General features: G+C 36.3%; 1 protein-coding gene across 4 annotated transcripts in view; it reads right to left on the reverse strand.

Annotated features, from left to right (window-relative positions):
• The window catches only part of NIPBL (NIPBL cohesin loading factor), a 155,038-nt gene that overhangs the window by 83,699 nt on the left and 45,876 nt on the right, over window positions 1–25,463 (reverse strand). For 3 of the 4 annotated variants that reach the window (XM_058680018.1, XM_004583653.3, XM_058680017.1), the window contains exons 2-8: window positions 16,241–16,383; window positions 13,787–13,952; window positions 10,064–10,191; window positions 8,254–8,350; window positions 7,161–7,312; window positions 3,857–4,017; window positions 3,024–3,120 (exon numbers count right to left, since the gene is read on the reverse strand). In XM_058680018.1, the coding sequence (XP_058536001.1) occupies window positions 3,024–3,120; window positions 3,857–4,017; window positions 7,161–7,312; window positions 8,254–8,350; window positions 10,064–10,191; window positions 13,787–13,952; window positions 16,241–16,304 (865 nt within the window). In that variant the 5' untranslated portion in view covers window positions 16,305–16,383. The remainder of the gene's footprint in view (window positions 1–3,023; window positions 3,121–3,856; window positions 4,018–7,160; window positions 7,313–8,253; window positions 8,351–10,063; window positions 10,192–13,786; window positions 13,953–16,240; window positions 16,384–25,463) is intronic. The other variant, XM_058680016.1, reaches the window with a different exon arrangement.

Genomic DNA, 25,463 nt, shown 5'->3' on the forward strand with positions numbered 1-25,463 from the left:
AGAAAAAGAAAATTGGAAACAACTGTCTCATCCACTTTCCACTATTCCTCAACCCTTCACACCTAATCAGTGGTCCACAAGGCATGAATCCTCCTAAGTTACGTAAACATCATCAAAAATAAAAATAAATATATTTTTTAAAAAAGTTCAGGCTTCTGCTCAACAATGTATGTATGAGATTGAGTTTATCTAAAGTGATCTGCCCAGCTACCTACCTACCCACCTATCTCATCTTTAGAGTCTCAAGGAAAATGGTTGGTTCCCTTAATGAACCACGCTGCCATATTAACCCTCCCCGACAGTCTAACATGTGCAGGATAAGCACCCTACTTTGACGGCTGACTTACAAAACCAGAGTTAACCTGGAAGCTGCTTCCTCTTTTTCTCCTTTAGATGCAAAGTTTTTAATATTGAAACATAAATACAATCACAGAATTAAAATGGTTCATAAAAGTTCAACTTTCATTTCACGAAGAATGTCCTCAACTATATCTGAAGTACTATTTATGAAAAGTGTATCTTCACAAGACCAGGATATGTTTTAGATGCCTGCAGTTAGAAATTATGATGTATTAAAATAAAATGTTATCAGCTATAATTAATTACAGCAATTTTTATAAAAGCAAAATATTTATTTCCATGATTACCAAACTCTAATCTCAAGTTTTTTTTTTTAAAGATTTAATTTTTATTGAAAAGGCGGATATGTAGAGCGGAGAGACAGAGAGGAAGATCTTCCGTCCGATGGTTCACTCCCCAAGCGGCCGCAACGGCTGGAGCTGAGCCAATCCGAAGCCAGAAGCCTCTTCCAGCTCTCCCACACGGGTGCAGGGTCCCAAGGCTTTGGGCAGTCCTCAACTGCTTTCCCAGGCCACAGGCAGGGACTAAATGTTACAAATCTGTGAATCTGTTGTAGACAGATGACCATGCAAGTTTCTTTGGGATTCAAATAATTGAAGCTAACACATGTTAGTATATGGTAAGTTCTTGGAAAATGGTTGCGATGATTAGGGAAGGACCAGAGATCATTCATTTAGCTTAGAATTAGAAGATTTTAATTAGTAGAGATAAAGTAGATGTGAGAGATTCAGAAAATTAACAGAATTGGCTAGACTTGATAAGTGACCATAGAATTGAGAGAGTACTTTATAATGATGTCAAGTTGGTTCAGAACTGCAATGTCATTAAGAGAAATTTGAATGGTAGAGAGAAGAGTTAAAATAATTCTGAGAAGATATTTGGCAAGCCAGTGTTGCAATGCAGTGGGTTAAACTGACACCTATGATACCAGCATCCTATGTGTGCAGGTTAGAGTCCCACCTACACCAATTCTGATCCAGCCAGCCACTTGCTGATGTGCCTGGGAAAGCAGCAGAGGATGGGCCTGTGCTTGTGTCCCTGCCACACATGTGGGAGATCCAGATAGTGCTCAGGCTCTTAAATTAGGAGCTCTGGCCCTTGCAGCCCTTTGAGGAGTGAACTCATGGATAGACGATCTCTGTCTTTTTCAAATAAAAAAGATAAAGCTTTAAACAAAACAAAAAAAGAATTTGAAATAGTGTATAGAAATGGAAAATTACAACTTGAGAAGTAAAACTACAGTCAAAGACAGATGTAGTAGGAGTTAATATTATAATGCAGTGGGTTACACTGATGCGTTCAACTTTGCCACCCCATATCACAGTGCTGGGTTGAGTTTTGGCTGCTCCATTTCCCATCCAGCTCCATTCAGATACACCTGGGAAAGTAGTGGAAAACTGCCATGATAGAGACCAGGATCGAGTTCCTGGCATCCAGGTTCAGCACAGATCTGGCTGCTGCAGCCATGTAGGGCAGTGAACCACAGACAAAAGATCACCACTTACTCTGCTGCTTTGTCTTTCAAGTAAAAAGAAAAAAAATTAGGAGTACTGTTCACAAAAGAAATCAATGCTGTCATTAAAACTCTGTAAAGAAGCCAAGAAAAAAAGTACAATGGAGGATATATTTTTCCAAGTGGTGGGGAAGACTAATAAAAATTTTCAGGGGCCCGGCACAGTGGCCAAGTGGCTAAAGTCCTCGCCTTGAACACACCAGAATCCCATATGGGAACTGGTTCGAATCCCAGCAGCCCTGCTTCCCATCCAGCACTCTACTTGTGGCCTGAGAAAGCAGTCGAGGATGGCCCAAAGCCTTGGGACCCTGCACCCACATGGGAAACCCAGAAGAAGTTTCAGGTTTCTGCCTTCAGATTGGTGCAGCACCAGCCATTTCAGCCACCTGGGGAGTGAATCATCGGACGGAAGATATTTCTCTCTGTCTCTCCTCCTCTCTGTAAATGTTTGACTTTGCAATAAAAATAAATAAATCTTTAAAAAAATTTTTTTTCCAAATGTGTAACAAAGATTAGGAAGGCAGAGGTCTGGTGCTGACATTTGGTATAGCAAGTTAAGCCTCTGCCTGTGACTCACAAGAGTTCTGGTTCAAGACCCAGCTGCTCCATTTATAATCCACTGTGCTGCAGATGGTCTGGTGAAGCAGCGAAAGATGGCCCGAATGCTTGAGCCCTTGCACCTACATAGGAGATCAGCAATAAGCTTCTGGTTCCGGGCTTCCACGAAGCCCAGCCCTGGCCATTGTGGTGATTTAGGAAGTGAACCAGCAGGTGGACATTTTCACTCTTCATTTATCCTCTTTTCTCTCTATAAATCTGCCTTTGAAATAAATATAAAACAAATCTTTTTTAAAAAAAGCAGCAGTAGCAGAAGCAACTTACAGTTCAGACCATTGGTTTTAGATTTACTTATCAGAACAATAGTGGGTATACCTGAGAACACTACCAACAATTTACTGTGCTATAAAGGAAGTAGAAGATGAATAAATAATTAAATAGAAGATTTAAAGAGCTGTATGTGCTAAAAACAAGTTTTTTTTTCCTATATTGTGAAACAATAGAGAAAAACTTTTTGGTATCTCCTTTAATAAGTTTGTGCTTTTGACGCGAAATATGAAATATGCTAAAAGAAATTTTATTATAGCAATACCTTTCGGAGTTCCATCACTTCCAGCAGGGGAGCAAACTGGCTGTGGTGATCTCAAGGGAAAAGATGTCGCATTCCTTATTGTTGAAGAATCTCCATCCTGAGAATACAGTATAAATTTATATCTTGAATAGCAGGAGAGGCTTTACAGAAAATTAGAGAACCAATAGAAGACATAAATTACTGACAAAGTGTTGAAATTCATAAGCATAATTCCTCTGCACTTTCCTGTTTTCTTCTTGGTATATTCTAGAAGAACTGAAATTGTATCCAAAAGACCCAATAGTCTAAATGTGGCAATGAATAAGAAAATTGGCATTACTAGTATGTTTCGTTTTTGCTTGCTGCTTTCTGTCAAAGGAGGTATGAATATCCCATCAAGATGTAAATGTTTTGAGGGTATAGTCCATTGCCATCTCCGTTATCTTTTGAAACATGTAACTTACATAAAAACATAGCCAAATTCAAAGCAAGAGAAATGTCCATTTTTGGTGTATTTTAATGACATTAAGGTAACATAAAAAAAAATTAAGGTAACGTTAAATTCCAGTGGAAAATTATATAAGTTTAGAGGAAAAAGGCTCAAGTACTAACAAGAAAAAGCATATTATTCAAAATGAATATTTTTGTGTTGAGTAGTGTTAAATTAAAAGTGAAATCACTGTTTCAAAAAACCACTCACTACATGAGGGGGTTGGTAAATTTTCTATAAAAGCACACATAATGAATATTTTATCATTTATAGATCATCTTTAAATTGTAGAACAAAAATATTTGTTTATATGATAAATGAAAGGTTTATATTATTACCTCAATGATAACAATACATTACATACTTCATTACTTAGCCTGTGCACCATGTGTAGGTAGTCATCACTTGAACCATGTCTAGGATTATCAGCATGATGATTAGCTGAACTGCCAGACAACGGACCAGAAACTTTATTATCGTGTATGTTTCTCAAACCACCTGCAACAATGGGATTTGATACCGATGCTGAAATTAATAAGAATTTTTTAAAAGTTTATAAGCTGTTGAATTTCTTAGAGAAGAGCTGTACACAAGAAAAATTTGTAACATACAGAAATTACAGAGAATAATAAAACACTCCTATTCAGCCTATTCAGTTTGGTAAAACACTGTGTGTGCCACATGAACATAAGCAAAATGTGAAGGCCATCATTCATGCTCTCCAATTATCTGTACATTTCCATCTTCTGTTCCATTCCACATTTTCCCTAAAACCACTTTTGACTACAGAGTTCATTTTTTTTTTTTTAAGATTTATTTATTTTTGGAAAGGCAGATATACAGAGAGGAAGAGAGACAGAGAGGAAAATCTGTGCTGATTCACTCCCCACGTGACTGCAATGGCTTGAGCTGTGCAGACCCGAAGCTAGCAGCCTGGATCCTCTTCTGGGTCTCCCATGTGGGTGCAGGGTCCCGAGGCTTTGGGCCATCCTCGACTGCTTTCTCAGGCCACAAGCAGAGAGTTGGATTGGAAGCCGGGCTGCTGGGATTAGAACCTGTGGGATCCTGGTGTGTTCTTGGTGAGGACTCCACCTGCTAGGCCACTGTGCCGGGCCCTACAGAGCTCATTCTATCTTTGCCTATTTTTAGAACTTTGCTATAAATGAGCATGTTATTAAATAATACATACAGATGTTTGGTACATTTTAACATCACAGAAAATTTAATCAGCATTGAGATATATATATTATATTATACTAGTTTTAAATTTATTTTAAATAACATGTATTCTACTCTAACAAATATCATCTGTTGAGTATTTACACTGCTTGAAATTTTGGTATCATAAACAATACTGTTATGCATATTTTTGTAATGACTCATTTTACAAACATTTATGCATGACCCAATGTGCTGGTATAGAATGCTAATTCTCTGCATATGTGCATCAGTTCTAATTCCAGCTGCTCCACTTCTGATCCAGTTCCCTGTTTAAGCCTGGGAGGCTGTTGAATATGTTCCAGGTCCTTGGGCCCCTGTATTCATACGGGAGACCTGGAGAATGCATCTGGCTCCATGCTTTGTAGCAGCTCAGGTCTAACCATTACGGCCATTTGAGGAGTGAACCAGTGGATGAAAGATCTCTCTTTCTCTCTCTCTCTCTGTTGTCTCTTTGTCTCTGTAAAATCTGCCTTTCAAATAAAAACAAATAAATCATATATAAAAGTACCATATAAACACTAAGTACCACTACCTAGGAGTAAAACTGCTCATTTAAAAATTTCATTAAAAATAACAAATCACTTTTGAATACTTGCGCTCATTCGTACTTCTCAGTAGTACGTTAAAGTTTTCATACTCTATATCCCTGCCAACAATCATGCCATTCTGAGGGTGAGATATGTCTCTAAGTCACTTTAGTTTGCATTTCTTTGGTCACTGGATGAATCCAAGCATTTTTTTCTTGTGTACTGGCTATTCAGATTCTTCCTTTAACAATAACAAAAAGTCACAGAAAGCCTTCCATAATTTACTTTGAAAAACTAGGATAATACTTTGAAAATAAATAATATATTAAAGACATATTTAAGATAATTGCTAAATGTAGACTGGATTATAAATGAAACTATAGAGCTGTTCATATTTAAAAAAAATTTTCACAACAGGCATTCATATAGGAGAATCTTCTAGCAGATATACTTAAGGTCAAGTATCATGATGCCTTTTGGTAAAGCACTGTCTGTACATAGTTAAAATTTCCTGCATAACCATTTTTCTAATACAACAGTAGAAGAAAGTTATAAATGTTATCATTCTCATACTCTAAGCTGCCTGATTTTTATACTGTTTTCTGTCCTACTGACCTATTTGTCCTTAAGTATCTGAGCATTTCCAAGAAATGACTCATTACTGAAAAGTCCTAAAAGTTTCTTTCTCTTTTGATTTTCTGATTTCAAATATTCTTCTGGACAAATTGGGTTTATTTTGATAAAAATATCTGCACATTATTCAGAGTAAAAGTTTTTGTTGTCTTTCACAATCATACATATGTGGACACTAACAAAAGAAACAGTGGTACCTTTTCAGTATTTCTCTTATGATGAATTACACCTAAAATGTTTCTCATACTTCTGTATGTAGAGTATATTGATAATTTGTAAGGATTCAGAACCTACATAAGTTCAGAACTCACACTGAGGTTACTACTTATTTTGAAATAATCTATTCCCAGTATGTGAGCTGCTTCCTAGTTTCTCCTTTGATTGTTACATAAAATGGTCAGAATGCAATGATTATTGGAAATCAGAAGTTGAGTTGATCACTGTCACAGATAATGACGTTAAAAAAAGTTTGTAAATTAAAATGTTTATAACAAAAGAAGTTTTCAGTCCAGTGTGGTAGCCCGGGGGCTAAAGTTCTTGCCTTGCACACGTGGTGGGATCCCATGTGGGTACTGGTTTGTATCCCTGCTGCTCCACTTCCCTTCCAGCAAGTAGCCTATGAAAGCAGTCAAGAACAGTCCGAAGCCTTGGGACCCTGCACCCAAGTGGGAGACCCAGAAACTCCTGGCTCCTGGCTTCTGCCTGGCTTGTCTCTGGTCACTGTGGTCACTAGGGGATGAACCTAGGATGTAAGATCTTTCTCTTGTCTTTCCTTCTCTCTGGTAAATCTGACTTTCCAATAACAAGAAATAAACCTTAGAAAAAAAGTTTCGCTCCTTCCGGCCTCCCTTCCCTTTTCTCCTTTCCCTTTTTCTCTCCACCACCTCTACCCTGTTCCTGCCCCGCTGGAATAAACCTCCTAAGATACAAAAAAAAAAAAAAGTTTCAACTCTCTCCAGAATAAAAAAAGCAATAATATACACATGGGAATTAGTAACTATTTCTGTTTAAAATGTGCTACTGGCAAACAAAAACATGGTGTTTTTTATATTTTATATCCACTTTTATCATTTTCAACTTTTCTACTTTCTAAATCATGAATTTCTATATAATAAATTATCTACTTCGCTGAATTAACCTGTATGTTTTCAATTTCTAATGATGTAGTCTGGATGTTCAAAAAGGTTTATTAACAACTATACAGTAAATTGCTGTAAAAAACAAATTACTTTGCATGGAATCACAGGTGATTAGGTATTCCTAATAAAGTAATAAAGAGCTTCTTACCTTGCTGCATCTGTGGATGTGCTGTGTAACTTGAAGGATGGGAATATGGCATGTATCCTGCAGGGCTTTGTGGGGCATAGGGACTAGGCACTGGGCTATTTTGTTGTGGCATAAATCTGTTCCCAGAGCTTGTCTGTGGTGGCACAAACCGGCTGAAACCCAAAACCCAAATAAAGAGTTATTAGGAATTAAATAAATATACTATTTGTTGAAATTTCACTGCCTTGAAATCCTCACACTTTATTTATCATAAACATACACACAAAGAAATTTCATAAAACAATCAACATATAAAAATAATTCATAACTCATACCCCTTTGACTTATACTAATGTAAAAACTGAGGCAAATAATTTAATTTACATATATAAAAGCACCAAGGTGGTTAAGGTACACACAGCCATGTTCCCTAAAATAAATTATACATGGGGCCGGCATTATGGTGTAGCACATTAGGCTGCCACCAGCCCATATGAACATGGGAACAAGAATCCGCTATTCCACTTCAGATCCAGTTCTTTGCTGATGATTCTTGGAAAGAGCAGCAGATGGTCCAAAGTGCTTGAGTCCCTGTACCCGTGCGGGAGATCAGGAATAAGCTCTGGATTCCTGGTTCCAGTCTGGCACAGTCCCAGCAATTGCAGCTGTTTGGGGAGCAAACTAGCAGATGAAGATTTCTCTCCTGTCCAAGCAATAACCATGTCCAACCCTGCTCAGCTTTCGAGATCAGACAAGACTGGTATATTAAGAGTGTATGGTTGTAGGAAGAGCTCTCTCACTCTAAGTCCACCTTTCAAGCAAATAAAAAATGTTTAACTATAAAAACAATTTCAACACAATGAATTTTCTTATTTCAGAATAGTAATTAAATTAGTAACATAAAAACTACCTCCATTAGCATAGTGAAGTATTTTCACATAGAACATTTTAAGGCAAATATTCATGTGGATTATTAGTATCTGAGACCAAGCATACCAACTATTTAACTACATACTTTTCATCATCATCCAAATGCATATGCTTTATAACCACAAGCATATTCACCACATAAGTGATTTAATAAATGAGGTATGAATATACTTTTTTTTTTTACCTGGAGGGGCTATGTGAGATAGTGGTTTGTTGATAATTGGAAGATGCAGGACTACTGTGCATGGAATTCTGAGAAAGTTTGTATTGAGACATCATTCCTATGTGCACAAAAAAGCAGATGCTACTTTAACAGCAAATTATTTAAATCAATGAACTCCCCCAGCCCCCAATAACACACATTCAAAAGGTTTTTTTGGACCAGTGTTTTAAATTTGAAGAGCAAAATGCACACTCTGTAATGTACAAATTTTAAGCAAAAGCAATATGAACTAAAACATCAGTTTACATATAATTAATCTAAGACCTGAAAGTTATTCTTAAACTGTATTTACCTATTCAATATTATATAATCCAGACTTAAAACTGAACAGAACTTCTAGAAATCACTTGATTAAATCTGTGACCAAATACCATACACTGCTTACCACAACAGGTCTTTGGGCAGTCATTTTAATACATGGAATGCTTTATCATATATTTATATGTATTTCTGCTTAGAAACAGTTTCATAAGGCTAAGTGTTTCACTGTGGAAAATATTTTTACAAATCACAACATGTAATCAATTAATTTTAAATAATAGCTCATGTTTTTAAGAAGTAGGATACATAGGAATTAAATATTATTTTGACTAAAAAATGTAACTGATGGATAATTAAGTTTTTAATTGAGTGTTTTACTACCCAAATTAAGGTTACAATAACATCATACATGTTGCCTTGGCAGATTTCTTTTATTATGGAAGGGGATTTCAAAAAATTAAGGAGAATGCACAACTTTCAGTTCCATTTTCCATCAACATTTTGAAGCCCCCTCATATTTACCACATGCTGCCAGACATTATACTTCGATTCCATTAATATTTTTCCCAATTATCTCCATTATTTTCCTCCAGTTTGAGAACTCTAGTTTTCTTTCACCATTCTTATCTGTGCCTAGCTTGATTTCTGGTGAAAGTGCAACTCTGTCCTGTATATCTGTCCTCATTTTGCTAAAAAGTTAAGTGGCGCAGAGGCATTCTTTGTAGCTGCATTTTGGGGAATGGATAGCAAATACATAATTGCTTTAAAAAACACGAATCACACATAGTTACCTAAGATCAACAACCTTAATCATTTTGAAAACTAAACTAGAAAGAAGGAAACAGAATAGTAAGCTTCACATAGGTGACTGCAATAGAGTAAACACAAATGCATCTGGCAATATTCTTGCACAGTTAAGCAATTAACTATGCCACACCTTCCTCAGTGGTTTAAACTATTCCCTCCTCAACTGTTTAATCTGTGGAGCTGAGCAAGTACTGGGGCATGTCACATTCTGTAATCTTCAGAACAGAACAACGATTCTAATGCAAAAGTATTATGTGCATAATTTTTATAGTTATTATACTTTTTATGCTGCTACTATAGTATGAAGATCCAATAAATTAAAGATGAGTAAGAATATAATCCTATATTAGTACTAAAATCATGATTTATTTATATATACACATACTTCTTCCGAATCAATTCTTTGATTTTCTAAAATTTCAAATCTCTCTGAATAATGAATGCCTTCTGAAATATTTAACAAAAGTAAAATACTTTAATTGTAAAATTTTAATTGCAAAGAAATTTAGTTACATATTAAGCTACAAGAATATATTTAGTTTCTTTCTTGGTCTTACCTTGATACAACATATAAACACAGCATTCCTAGAGAACAGATCAGCTTGTTAAACAAGCCATTTGAACTGAATTACATGTCAATCAAGTATTGATACAGGACTAATACTAAAAAAATACTGTAAAATGCAATAAATAGGAATCTCACCACTTGGTACATATCTGTTCTGCAGGCTTTTCTCCCTGAAAACGTTAGGACTCCTTGCCAGGACAGCCTGCAACAAGACTGGTATGTCGCCTTCAGGATCATCGCTGCCAAGGTTATCTTTCAATTCTCTGGTATTGAAAAAATACACAAAAAATTAAAACTTACTATGATTTATCAGAAAAAGACTGTTAAATAAAAACAAATCACCTGAGGATGTCTGGCCACGTGGATTTTTGAAGATGGTATCTTGTTTTATTTTTAAAAAATTATTTATTTTGGGGTCAGTTCTGCGACTTAGTAGGTAAAACTGGGACCTGATGATGCCTGCATCCAATACAGGCACCAGTTTCAGTTCTGGTTGTTTCACTTCTGATCCAACCTCCTGCTCATGGGCTTGAGGTAGCAGGGGAGGATGGCCCAAGATTTTGGGCACCTGCAACCACGTGGGAGATCCAAATAAGACTGCTGGCTCCTGGCTTTAGCACCAGCCATTTAGGGATTTAATCAGCAGACTGAAAATCTTCTTTATGTCTCTTCCCCTCTTCCTCTCTCTGTTACTCTACCTTTCAAAAAACAAATTTTAAAAATAATTATTTATTTGAAAGGCAGCAAAGTTACACAGAGAGACCTTTTAACATCAGTTGGTTCATTTCCTAAGTGGTCACAAAGGCCAGGGCTGGGCCAGATTAAAGCCATGAGCTTCATCTGTGTGCTGTGGTCCAACCACTTGAGCCACCTTCTACTTCTTAACCATGTGTATTGACAGGGAGCAGTCAGAAATGGACCAGTGCCTATATATTCCATATGGGATATGCTGGCATGATATGCACCAGCTTAACACATCACATGACAGCCGTGGTCTTGATGGTAATCCTTTCAAATAGAATTATCAAAAATGATAGGACAACTAAGGAGAACATTTCTTCCCCCACCCCTTTATCATGAACATGCAAAAAAAGCCCAAAGTATTATTTTACACAACTGCCAGTTTTATCCAATGTTCAATTAGTTTTAAAACAGAAAATAGTTTATTTTACACTCAAACTAACAGAAAGGTATAGAAGTGATAATCATGCAGCAAAACTGATTTAGAGGCTTTGAATGAATCTTCTTTTGTATTTGAATATGAATAAGGCCTGATTTTCTGGGCATGGCCTCCTAATGGCATACTGTTGATAAAAATACAAGAGCTGATGTATTTTTCCCATCATATATTGTTTTCTCAAATAAAGTCCAGCAGTGGGGGTAATTAATTAATTAATTAAGTAATTAAGTGAAGTACTAATTTTCAATAAACTTCACAATGAATGGTACTTTAAATAATTATGAAAAGTGGTAATAAAATCAAATAAAGACAGGTTCAATGGACCAAACAGTAAAGGCCTTTATATAAAGCTAGCGTTCAACGCGGAGATGCTATAACCTGCTGGTTCACTCTTGGAACAAACACCATATGAGTCTCCCATGTGGGTGGCAGCGGCCCAGGCACTTGAGCCACCATTTGCTGAAGGCAAAGCTGCGAGCTGAGGTATCAGAACAGGAATCACCATTTCAATAGGGGATCCTGCATCCCAAGCATCAGCTTAAGCTACTTAGACACAACACTACTCCTGAGCCCAATTTTAAAGCAGTGTTCCTTTACACCCTGGATCTTGGAAAAGTTCATGGACTATTAGTGTCTTTTTTTTTTTTTTAAGTTGTATTTATTTTTCTTGCAAAGTCAAGAGTTACACAGAGGAAGAGAAAAAGAGACTAAGAAATGAAAATCTTCTATTTGCTGGTTTACTACCCAAATGGCTACAACAGCTAGATCTGGCCCAGTCCAAAGCTGGAAGGATGAAGCCTCATACAAGTCTCGCATCCGAATACAGAGGCTCAAGGACTTGGATCATTCTGTGCTGCTTTTACAGGCGGTAAGCAAGGAGCTGAACACAAACTGGCATCTATATGGGATATCAATCCTGGCAGGTGGAGGATTAACTTGTGCCAACTCCCATGTTGTCTTTTCAATTAGTTTTTAACTTTTTGAAGCCACTTCAAGTATGTGCTATTTTCCAGACCTCTTTATATATTTATATATATAAGCAAAATATAATATATATATATTTATTTATATATTTATATTTATATATTTAAGCAAAACTGTTGAATGTATATATAGGCATAAGAAATGTAACATTAAACATGGTAGAATTTCTGGAGTGACAATATTACATCATACTTTTTCCTGATTTTATCCAATTAGTTTGGCTTCTGCATCAGAAAATCCACACTTAGTTTTTTACTTTAGTCATCAGCTTTAAAAAAACATATACTCAAAATAAAGCACTGCACTGCATCCAATGGCTGCAATTTCTCCATTATAATCAGTTTTATCATCAAAATTTTTAAAGATTTATTTACTCTTATTGGAAAGTTGGATATACAGAGAAGAGACAGAGAGGAAGATCTTTTGTCCAATGATTCACTCCCCAAGTGGCTGCAATGGGCAGAACTGAGACTATCTGAAGCCAGAAGCTAGGAGTTCCTTTCGGACATGGGTGCAGGGTGTCAAGGTTTGGGCCATACTGGACTGCTTTCCCAGGCCACAAACAGGGAGTTGGATGGGAAGTGGTACCGCCAGGATTAGAACCTGTGCCCATATGGGATTCCCAGTGAGTGCAAAGTAATGACTTTAGCCACTAGGCTATTGCATGCGGCCCTCTTTTCTTTGAAAAAACAAAAAAGCTATATAAAGTCAGTTTATGGTTATAGTATTTTTTAAATTCAAAAAAGTTTTTAAAAATTTATTTGAAAGGCAGAAGAGATCATCTACCCACTGGTTCATTTTCCTAATGACTACAACAGCTGGGGTCTGATCAGGCTAAAACCAGAAGCCAGAAACTCAATTTGGGTCACTCACATGGGTAATGGATACAACTCCTTTGCCGTCACCTGTTATCTTCCAGGATGTGTATCAGCAGCAAACCAGAACTGGGAGCAGAGCTATGACTTAAATCCATTCTGATAGGATGCAGGCTTCCCAAGCCACAGCACCAAGTCTCTTTCTGCTAAATAGTGAGTATGGGACTGGCGGGGAGGATACAAAACTACCACCATTTAGTGGAATATGAAGCAGCAACATTAAGATATCTTTACTCTTCAGATAACTTTTATAGATACTATATGTACTGCTTTTGTTGTAAAAATAAATTTCAAGAAATGTACAAAATATTTATAAATGTGCTATATACCTCAAATCAATTCAGATGTTATAGTAAATTTCAGGAAAACCTAATTCTAACTTGGTAGAAGCCTACCATGGAGCTTTCCTTTATTTCTTAATATACTTACGAAAACCACTGTCTGCCTATTCCAATAAAACTAGCAGCAGTGCCGAAGTGTTCAGGAATTGTAGTGGCTCTGTAATACTATGAAAAAGGGAGATGGCCTCATAGAAACTTTAGTTTCCTGTAAAGCTTGCAGATTCCAAACAACTTTCAAAGTCGCAAAGATGTCCATAAAAATAAAGTTACAACTATAGTTTCAAAATAGCGCTCGCCCTTTTAAATCTCATTAAAATCCAGTCACAGTCAGTTTACAGTCTCACTTAGATTTTGATGGATTTTAAACATAAACCACATATCCAAAATCTTTTGAAAAGGAAAACCAGGAATATACTGATTCTCTTAGTGAGATCAAAATTTTTCACTTTATTTTAAATATAAACTTGATCGTACTTACATGTGATCTGTTGATACCTGGTTGAGGCTATGGACAAGTTGTGAAATCAAATTGTCATCCCTACAGGCCAAAAGGCAGTTCACCTCTTCTGCTATTCTTGCATTAAAGAGAAGGCTCTTTGTAGTGGTGGCAGGTAAAGGAGATGGAAGAGGCAGCTGGTTCAGGACTAAATGGAATAAAATCACATCATCAGAAACTGAGTACTATACCTACATTTCTTTCGTGCTAACAACAAATTTTTGGGATTCAATTATAAATATCGATGCAACAAGTTATTAAAAAACATTCCTCCAAGTAAATCAACCCCACAAAACTGCTTAAAACATCAATTTGGTCATTAATAGACAGTTGTACTCATTTTCTTTACATTTATGCTTGTTTTTCATTGCATAAGTTTTCATTTGCATTGATACATGGCTAGTCGAAACAACAGTTAAAGTTAAGCAATATTCAAGGTAAACAATTCATTAATTTGAATTATTTATTCTTGTAAGATTTTTCAGAATCACCTGTATTTTCACACAAATAATATTGACTTTATTAAATAGGCATGGAATATATTTTTTAAAAGCTTATATGCAAAAATAAACAGTACATATCAATAGGAAAGTATTAAAATTTAAGGAAAAGAGTTCTGGTTTCAGATACAAATTCTTGACCAATTCTTTCCTTTTCATCTATTTTGAAAGGAAAGAAAATAAATAAGCTAGAAGAGCTTAAATTCAGCCATTTATTGTCTCATCACCTAATGAAAATTTGTGCATTTATCCATAAATTTATCATTAAGAAAACTAAAATCTCAGGTGTCTTTGTTTTGGGATTCATTTCTAATCACGCACACAGTATAATTATCATGCTGCTCAGCTCCAACACATTATAGGTTTTACATTACAAGAAACAAAATATGGAGGAGGATCCGTGCAGTGGCTCAACTGACTAGTCCTATACCACCAAGTGCCAGGATCCTATATGGGTGTCAGTTTGTGTCCCAGCTGTCCTACTTCCCATCCACCACCTGGGAAACCTACACCTGTGTGTGAGACCCTGAAGAAGCTCCTGGCTTCAGATCAGTCAGCTACAGCCGTTGTGGCCACTTCAGGAGTGAACCAGTGGACTGAAGATCGTCATCTGTCTCCCTTTCACTCTGTATGTCTGCCTTTCCAATAAATATAAAACAAATCTTTAAAAAAGTTTTTAAAATGGTAACTGAAACTGTCTTTTGAAGAAGTAAGTCTAACAAGTGAACCTATCTAATTTCTTAGTGATGTTTACTTTGGATGTTTATTTCTCATGGGTATCAACAGCCTACTTTGACACTTTAAAAATTTATAATACTGGGCCCGGCGGCGTGGCCTAGCGGCTAAAGTCCTCGCCTTGGAAGCCCCGGGATCCCATATGGGCGCCGGGTCTAATCCCGGCAGCTCCACTTCCCATCCAGCTCCCTGCTTGTGGCCTGGGAAAGCAGTTGAGGACGGCCCAACGCATTGGGACACTGCACCCCCGTGGGAGACCCGGAAGAGGTTCCAGGTTCCCGGCTTCGGATCGGCGCGCATCGGCCCGTTGCGGCTCACTTGGGGAGTGAATCATCGGACGGAAGATCTTCCTCTCTGTCTCTCCTCCTCTCTGTATATCTGTCTGTAATAAAATGAATAAATCTTTAAAAAAAAAAATTTATAATACTGCCAGTCTTTTATAATTGTTTAAGGCTCTTGGAATTCTTTGACCTTGGTAATGGTGCAAAATCTACCTTTATCATTCTACCTGAATATAAAGGGGAAGAATTGCATAAAAAGGAAAGGTAGAAAGTGATGACATTGCACAATGTTTGTATAATACTGCACAGGTTATGTGGCTTTAAAATAAAGAATTGAAAGAAAGTAAACTTATGAGATTTTTTAATTCAGTTCAGTGTTTTGGAATCAATGTATAGTGAAGGATCTTCATGAAATTAACAAAAAAGTGTTAAAACTTTCACTAGCAGGGAGGTGGATGGGAAGAGGAGTAACCGGGACATGAAACTGGGTCCCTTATGGAGTCCTGGTGCGTGCAAGGTGATGCTTTAGCCACTGAGCCATTGCAATTTTTTTTTTTAACATTCTACATAAATTTCTACTAAGCAAACTCATGCTTCAATTTATCTTATAGATTTATGTAACCTTCAGTGCTTAATTTTGCATTTATCTGTTTATCATGTAAGATCTTTTAACAACACATACAATTTTTAATGGGTCTTTATGAGGAAACACAAAAGTAAAGATTTATCTGTAACTGGCTGGCAACACTAATTTTGCTACTTTCATACATATCTCAAAAAAATCAAAGGCAATAATGTATCACTCAAAATTCGAAATTTTAACAATTTTCTGTTACTTACAACCTTGCTAATCATTTTGTAACAGTTTTACTAAAAGGCATTAACACTCATTTCAACTTAAAGTAGATAGTCAAACTTACGGTCTGTGAGACTAGCAATCCCCGCAAGAGTAGTGATGGGGACATGGGGCATATCCCCATTCATCCTGAAGTTCTGGAATGGTGTTGCCTATAAAAGTACTTAGTTCAGGTGCCAGCTGTCATTACTTCCCATTTCCCAAGCACTGAAACACACAAAAAATGTCAAATACAATACCATTATGGAAATGCTCAATTACTATAAAAATTAAAAATGTCTGCTTTTATTGCTCAACCTATGTTACAATAATAGTCACGATTTATGTATCACTTAAACCATGTCAAGTGCTTTACACACATGAATCCAATTACGTAGGTTGTGTTTTCTATATTTCATTGATGAGGAAATTAACTGATGGGGAATTTAAAGTACCTAAAACAGCAAGTAGTAAAACTCAAAAGCAATCTACTTCTAGTGACTTTTTAATCACTTGGCTGTATTGTTAAAAGACAGGAGTATTCAATTAAACTGCAAAAAAACTATTAATTTGCTCCCATTTTATAAGCATATTAATATTTTAGTGTCACCATTTAACTTCAATTTGCCTAACCATGACTCTCCTCACTTTGCTAACATAAACCATTTTCTCAATCAAGTTTATGAAATCAGATCCTCCCAAATTCACATTGTATTTTCCCATCTATATGTACTTCCTTAAGACATTCATCCTACCTAGGAGACTCACTCATGCTTTGCTCCAAATCCACTAATTTCTTCAAGATCCCATGGGTGTTGCACCTCAGCCCGATCCTGCCTACTACACACTCAGCCCTCATGCAAACCAGTGGAAGCTGCAGCCTAGTTGGAATGACCCACAATAATCCCCACTAGGCCTGCCCCCTGTCCTGGTTCCCGTGCTTGCCAGTATGTTACAGCAGACCACTCCAGTCTATCCCGATTCCCATTCAGATCTCCTACATGTTACTGTGCATAAAAACCTAGATCAAACCAACCAGCCCACACACATGCTGGTGGACACTGTTCTGTCAAGCCACGTCTGCCCAAGTCCTAGTTTTCATGCTTTCCAGTGAGAGTGGTAACCCAAGAGGTATATGCACATTTCTTTTGTAACTTCCTATCACAACCATTCAGGCAGTTTCACTAATCTGATAATTTAAATGTCTTTAAATTCCACTTTATATTCTCCAGAAAAGAAACTTCATTTCATCTTTTCTTTAACATCAACTACTTTTCTTATGTTTTAATGAAGATGCTTAATAATGAAAACAGTTTAAAATGACGCATTAGGTTACATTCATGTGACCATATAAGTACCTTTTGAGCTGTATCCAACACAATTCACTAGCATTTCTATAATATTCAGCTCTTTGTGATGATGAACTCACAGTTCTTGTGTGTTACTGTGTAAAATTGTTAAACACAAGCACAAATAAATGTCAATAGTTTGGAAAAGGGAAACAACCTTGAGCACGTATGTCTTTGAAAATGTATTAGGAAAATTGTAACAATGATTTTTGAGGGTGTGCATTCTGAGATTTGGAGAATTCCTCATTTTATGTACTTCTATCTTTGTTGTTTGGACTTTTGTATGATTAGCTTATTCCTTAACAATTCAGAAAAACTGATAAAAATGAAAAAGTTCTAATATATGTACCTGATTTCTGTGTCATTTAAATAATTATGAAACATGTTACACAGCTGGTATGTCAATATATTACACTAGGTGCTAAACAATAATACTCAAGTTGAGCAAATTAACATTCAGGCCACAGTATATGAAGTTTATAATTTTTTTCCATTTGCTGATAAAGCAAATTTAATTTTTTAGTTAAGACTGAATAGCAGACAGGAGGCAGAAAGTTAGGCTAGGAGAATACGACAGTACTAGCCTTTAATAATAGCTGGAAATATCTAATGCAGGAAGCTAGAAACTCACAAACTGACTAAATTGGAAACAATTACAATAATAGTTATACAAATGATCCTTGGGGAATTAAAAACAATTACATGTGTTAAACACCCTTAACATAAAAATCAGAAATCTGAAACAGTTTAAAATCTGAAATTTTCTTATGACTTACATGACATAACAAGTGGAAAATTCTCTCCCTGAATATGTGTGACACACTGTACTCAAAGTGCAGGTGCACTAAAAGGACTTCCTAAAATGACCTTCAGGTTATGCCTGTAACGTATGTATGAAACATAAACAAATCCTGCATTTAGACTTGGGTTCAATCTGATCGCGGACATGCAAACACTCTTACATCTGAAATCTAAGATACTTCTGATTCTAAGCATTTCTGATAAGGGTTACTCAGATAATACATGATATAGGCAAGAGACAATATTGTAGCACAAATTTTATTTTAGCACTTAAGTGATAAAAGTTGTATATATCAGAAGGTTGTAAAGATTATCACTGTTTTACAAAGGTAAAAATGTAACTAAATACTTTGGGTAAATAGCACAGAGAACTGGGATTTGAATTCAGATGTCTCTAAATAAATTGTATATCACCACATGTCTAAAAGATGTAAAATTGAGAAATACCTACACCAATATGTAGGTGTGTGACAGAAACAAAAACCAATTCAAATCATCAAAATATCAGTAAAATATTTCAGACAAGCTTTTTGTTCACTCCTCAAATGGCCTGTGGTGGCTTGGAAGCCAGGAGCCAGAGCTCCATCTGGGTCTCCACATGGATGGCAGGGTCCAAGTGCCTTTGGGGACAGCTGGTTTATAAATCGAACAGCCAGGACTCAAACCAGAGCTCAGTTCACATGGTATATAGGCACCACAGTAGGAGGCTTAATCCACAGAGCCACAAAGATAGCCCTCATATATACTTTATATGAACTGACTTTAACAAAATTTCACCTCTCTTTATGTAGTCTCAGTGGATTGTACAATTAGGCCAGCAGAGTCGGTACAGAAACTCCAATATCACAATATGCAAAAATACAAACTGTATCAGAAATAGATCTAAGCCCAGGAATTCAATCATTTAAGCATTCCTTTACAGAAACGTCAAGGAGAAAATTTTCAAATTTTAGTATTATTGGGTTCCTCATCTACCCCTTCAAATAGCTAAACAAACTCTCTATCTCCTCTCTTTTACACTGCAAACAGACCATCTTCAAGCCCCTAACAAGAATTAAGAGTGTATTGTATATGTCATCTCCTACAGAACAGCAGACCTGAACAAATAATCAGTTTCTTTATAACTGAGGTTTAGATTTTAAAAAGTTTCATTATTAAGATCAAAGCTCAAATATGGCCAAAACATAAGATTTGCAAATTATTTACTCATAAATCTAAAAAAAAAAAAAGCTACCGAAATGATAATTACTAAATTAGCCACAAGAGGGCTCACGTTCAACTACTGTAAATAATGGAAAAACTAGAAATACAAATTTTCTAAAGTCTATGCATCAAAAGTTAGGTGGATTCTTTGATACTGGTTGTTTAGCACTGTTAACAAAGAAAAAATATATGTGTAAAACTTCATTTACATACAGATACATTTTTCTTTGGATTGTTAAAAAACTTGCATACACAAAGATTTAGTATGAAAATAACATACGCTTCAGATACTTTAGGAAATACTTTCAATTAGCGAAGATCATGAATTAGAATATACTTGAAAGAGTAACTTAGAAAAAGTTAAACATAAAAAAATAGCCCAAACCTTGGATTATTTATGCATAATTTGCACACCCATTCCATTCTGCTTTAAACTATTCAAACACAGCATTTTAAAATCTCTACTCTTCTGCACCCTGAGTTTTCCCTCTTACAAAATCATTCCAGCTAGCACAAGCTAGATATATGCTGTTAAATCCCTTCTCAAATAAAAACAAAGCAAAAAATCTTCTGAATCCTAAATCCATCTCCAACAGTCGCTTAATTATTCTGCTCCTTCTCACAGCATTCAGCTTTATTCAGTTGTCTATATTCATCTCAACTTCTTGTGTTGTTCAACCCATAACATGTCAAAAAGACTTATTTATATTGGAAAGGCAGATTGATAGACAGAAAGCTCTTCCATCTGTTGGTTCAATCCCCTAACGGCTGCAATGGCTGGGGCTGAGCCAAGAGTAGGCCAGGAGCCAAGAGCCCCTTCCTGATCTCCCACTTGGGTGCAAGGGCCCAAGACCTTGGGCAGTCTTCTGCTGCTTTACCAGACCAGAAATAGGGAGCTGGAGGGGAAGTGGAGCAACCAGTACAACAAACTGGTGCCCATATGGGATCCCGGCACTTGGAGGTGGAGAATTAGTTATTGCACTACCCATAACATATTTTAAATTCTTATCATTCCACCAAACATCTTGCTGGTTAGGAATAGCACTAACATTAAAAAATTCAACAGATAAGCCTCAGATCCCTAGGGATTTAGTTAGCATCCAGAATTGATCACAATTTCCTTCGTGAGTAATTCTACACCTGTTATTGCACAACAGCATGTGATTCTAGGTTCTCCTCAAGCTGGGTTCTCTTACAATTAAAATTTTTTAAAAATTTCCATTATCTTTTAAAGAGCTGAAGAGCAACCTTTTTTTTTTTAAAGATTTATTTATTTTTATTGGAAAGGCAGATAGATAAACAAAGAGGAGGGGAGGAGACACACAGTGTCCGATGGTTCACTCCCCAGGTGGCCGCAACAGCTGGAGCTGAGCCAATCCAGGAGCCAGGAGCCACTTTCAGGTCTCCCACATGGGTGCAGGGTTCCAAGGCTTTGCGCTGTCCTCAACTGCTTTCCCAGGCCATAGGCAGGGAGCTGGGTGGCAAGTGGGGCCGCGTGCGTTCAAGGCGAGGATTTAAGATACCAGACCATCTCGTTGGGCCCTGAAGATCAACTTTTAATGTAACTCTACTTTATCTGTTTATTGTCTTATTTTTTTGGTATTACATAAGCAACTTTAGTTTAACCCAAATTCTCAAAGTTCCTATCCTATTTTTCTAGAAGTTCTACGTTTCTATTGATATCTACAATCAATTTAAGTTTACTTTTATATGCAGTGTGAGTTATGGAATAAGTTTTTTTCTTTTTTGAATGTAATTTTATTATTGTTCCACACCGCTTGCTAAAGAGTATCCTTTCTATACTGTATTGCCTTTGCACTGTTGTAAAACAGCAATTCTATTTCTTAGCTCTTTATTCTGTTCTGATGAATATATTTACATTTCTTGATAACAATAACCATACTGTCTTGGTTGCTGTCACCTTGTAAAGGATCAGGCAATTAGATATCACTGTCTTAAATTTCCTTTTTTTTTTTTCTTTCCCTAATCTGTTCTGGTTCAGTTTTAAATAGTTACAGATGAGTTTTAGAAATACCTTATTGGACAAGTGTTGGGACCGCTTGGGATGCCTGTACTCTCTGCACAAGAAAGCCTGATTCCAGCACTCCCTCAGATCTAGCTAACTTGCTACACATGTGGCACTCTGGGAGGCAGCACAAGACACTGAAATATTTGGGTTCCTTCTACTCACATGACAGGCCAGGATGGAGACCCTGGCTACTAGCTTCAGACTTGAAGTCTTGTCTCTGGGATATGTGGGTGAGGTGTGAGACAGCAGTTGGAAGGTTGTCTGTTTCTCTGCCTTTCCGATAAACAAATAAACTTTAAAAAATGATCCTGTCATAGTTTACGAAATTGCTGGGAATATGATGGTAGTGTTCTAGACAATTTTTGAGACAAAGTTTGTCTTCCTTTGGTATTGATTTTTGTTTAAACATCCAGGGAATTCACCAATAAAGCTATGTGGGCCTTCAGTCTTCATTGTGAGAAAGCTTTAAATTATAAATTTAATTTCTTTAATAAGTAAAGGGTTATTGAGGTTATCTATTTATATTAATGAATATCATCATTTCATGTCTCTCAAGTGTTTGCTCATTACATCTGAGTTATCAAAATTACAGGCTTAACATGTAGTATCTCCCATCTTTCATGTATACATACTACGGCCATCTAACTCATAGATGATGCTGAATTCTGGTAAACTTAAACATTGCCCATCCTACAGTGCTTCTGGTCAATTTCAACCACTTCTTTTTTTTTTTAAGAATCTAATACTAACTTCTTTGATTACAGTTTTCCTGCATTTAGTTCCTTGTTTTCTGGCTGCATCTTTTTTTTTTTTCCTTCCTTCTGTCTACTTACTTTGGGTGGAATGTGTTGTGCTTTTTCTATTTTCTTATGGAGAAAGCCAAGGTTACTGCTTCCAGGGCCGCCTTTTACATAGGACATACAGTGGTATCACTGTATTAAAGTACAAATATGATTAGTAGCTTGACAACAAGTATCCTTTCCTTGCATCTACAGTATTTCACCATTACATATGATCTAAGTGTAAAATTAAAAAAAAAATTATATCAGATAAAGTCTTCATCCACTGAGAGCTTTTATCTTGAATAAATGTTGAGCTTAAAAAAAAGGTTTTATTTTTTATTGGAAAGTCAGATATACAGAGAGGAAGAGAGACAGAGAGGAAGATCCTCTGTCCATTGCAAGTGACCACAATGGCTGGTGCTGCACCAATCTGAAGCCAGGAGCCAGGAGCCTCCTCCAGGTCCCCCACACGGGTGCAGGGTCCCAATGCTTTGGGTCATCCTCAACTACTTTCCCAGGCCACAAGCAGGGAGTTGGTTGGGAAGAGAGGCTGCCGGGATTAGAACCAGTGTCTATGGGATTCTGGTGCTTGCAAGGTGAGGACTTTTGCTGTGAAGCTACTGCGTTGGGCCCAAATGTTGAACTTTGAAGAATGTTTTTTATTTAGGGAAATGATTCTACTTTTCATCCTTATTTTTCTTTTTCTTCTAAGATTTATTTAACTTTTATTGGAAAGGCAGATTTACAGAGAGAAGAAGATATAACGATCTTCCATCCACTGGTTCATTCCCCAAGTAGTTACAATGAGCTGAGCTGAGCTGAACTGAGCTGACCCAATCTGAAACCAGGAGCCAGTCTGGGTCTCCCAATGGGTACCGGGTCCCAAACATTTGGGCTATCCTCCACTGCCTTCCCAGTTCACAAGCAGGGAGTTAGAGGGAAGTGGAGCAGCCGGGACACAAACCAACACCTATAAGGGATCTTGGAACTTTCAAGTAGAGGAGCAGCCAATTGAGTCATCATGCCACGTCCTGGTAACTTTGATATCAGTTATGCCAACCACGTAAGACTAAGTGAAAAATCATTCCTTCTTCTGTTTTAAAAATGAGCTTGAGTAAGATCATAAAATTACCATATTAATATTTGAATATTGTGGCTTCTGTAGCAATTTGCTCTTTCATTTCTCAGACTGTTGGCTTGCAGTCTGTGATTTTTAAAATTAGTTTTAGTATGCACTTTTCAATTACGTTAAGATTTAAGAATGGATTTGGGCGGTTGGCATTGTGGTACACAGCAGGTGGGGTCTCCACTTGGGATGCAGTGGGCACTGATTCAAGTCCTACATGCTCCACTCTGTTCCAGTTCCCTGCTAGTACACTTAGAAAAGCAAATGGCCCAAGTGCTTGGATTCTAAAAATGGGAACCAGAAGAAGCTCTGGGCCTTGCAGCCATTTCAAATGAATAAAAAAAAATATATAAATTTAATGATAAATAAATAAGCATAATTTTTAAAAGGATGGACTTTGGTTCATTCATTGTAAGGTTGTTTTCTACTTCATTTATTAATGCTCTTATTTTTAAATATTTCACTATTTATAATATCTATTCAAAATATTGAAGCATATATTCATAAAAGGCTTGTATACAAATGTTCAAAATAACTTTGCTCAGAAAGCCTGAACTTGGAAACAAGTTAAATATCAAATCAGTCATACAAAGTCTCCTAACAAAGAACAAAAGAACCAGATAATTTGTCAAATCCAACCAAAGAGTTCCAGAAAACTGAGATGGAATCCTTCCCAAATTTAATCTACAAGGCCAGGACTATCTTGAATCCAAAAGCTAAACAATGATATAGAAACAAAAATAACCTATAGCACCAACAACTTTTATGAACATATATGCAAAAATTCTCAAAAAATTACTAGCAAATCAAACTCCAAAAGCACTTCACTGTGATCAAGTACAATTTGTTTATTCTAGGGTTACAGAGATGGACTGAAACACAAATCTATAAACAAAATGTCACAGTGGCAAAATGAAGGCTGGATATAATTGTCAATAGGTGTAGAAAGAGCATTTGACAAAACTGAACATCCATCCATGATTAAACACCCTGAACAAAGTAGGTATAGCAAGAATATATCACAACATAATAAAGTCTATTCATGATGAGCCCATAGTCAACATCATACTGTATGGAGAGCGTATAAGCATTTCCTTTAAGATCTGGAATGTGACAAGATTATCTACTCTCATTGTTCTTATTCAATATAGCACTAGAAGTTTCAACTAAAGTAATTAGGAAAGATAAAGAAAGGAAAGGCATACAACAGGAAGGGCGCTTGTCAAGTTATTTGTTTGCAGATAAATAGCTTAATGAATTCAGTAAAGTTGCAGAATACAAAACATACAAGAAAAGTATGCTTTTTATATACCAATAACAAACTTGCCACAATAGAAATTATAAGAGTAATCCTACTGACAGTAGCTACAAAAAATAAAGTAACTTCGAGTAAATTTAGCTAGGTATATGAAAGATCTTTAAAATGAAAATTACAAAATGCTAAACAAGGAATTTAAGAAGAGATATAGAGAAGGAAAGAATTTCCATGTTCACAGATTGGAAGAATATTATTAAAATGTACCTCTCAAAGTCATTTACAGATCAAGGAATTGCTCATTAAGAACCAAAACCAATGACATTGTTCTTTGAACATGAAAACATAATCCTAAATTCACATGGAAACAAAAAAGGGCCAAATATCCAAAGCAATCTTGAACAAAAAAAATTAATGCTGGAGCACCAAAATACTTGATTCTAAAATACACAACTGTAACAAATAGCACGGTACTGGTATATAAGCAGAAACACAAAGAGCTATCCAAAATAAATCCAAGGCCAAGTAATTCCCCATAAAGGTGCCAAAAACATCCACTGGGTAACAACAGTCTCTCCAGTAAATGATGCTAGGTAAACTGGATACTCATATGCAGAAGATGACCCCTTACTTTGCATCCAACACAAAAATAATCTAGAAGTAGATCAAGCATCTGAAGACCTAAAGCTATTTCAAGTAGTGGGTATAGTAGGCAGTTTTTAGGATAAAACCTCCAAAACACAAGCAACAAAAGCAAAACTAG

Source organism: Ochotona princeps, chromosome 23 (assembly GCF_030435755.1).
Source record: "Ochotona princeps isolate mOchPri1 chromosome 23, mOchPri1.hap1, whole genome shotgun sequence".
In the NCBI taxonomy this organism is placed as follows: Eukaryota; Metazoa; Chordata; class Mammalia; order Lagomorpha; family Ochotonidae; genus Ochotona; species Ochotona princeps.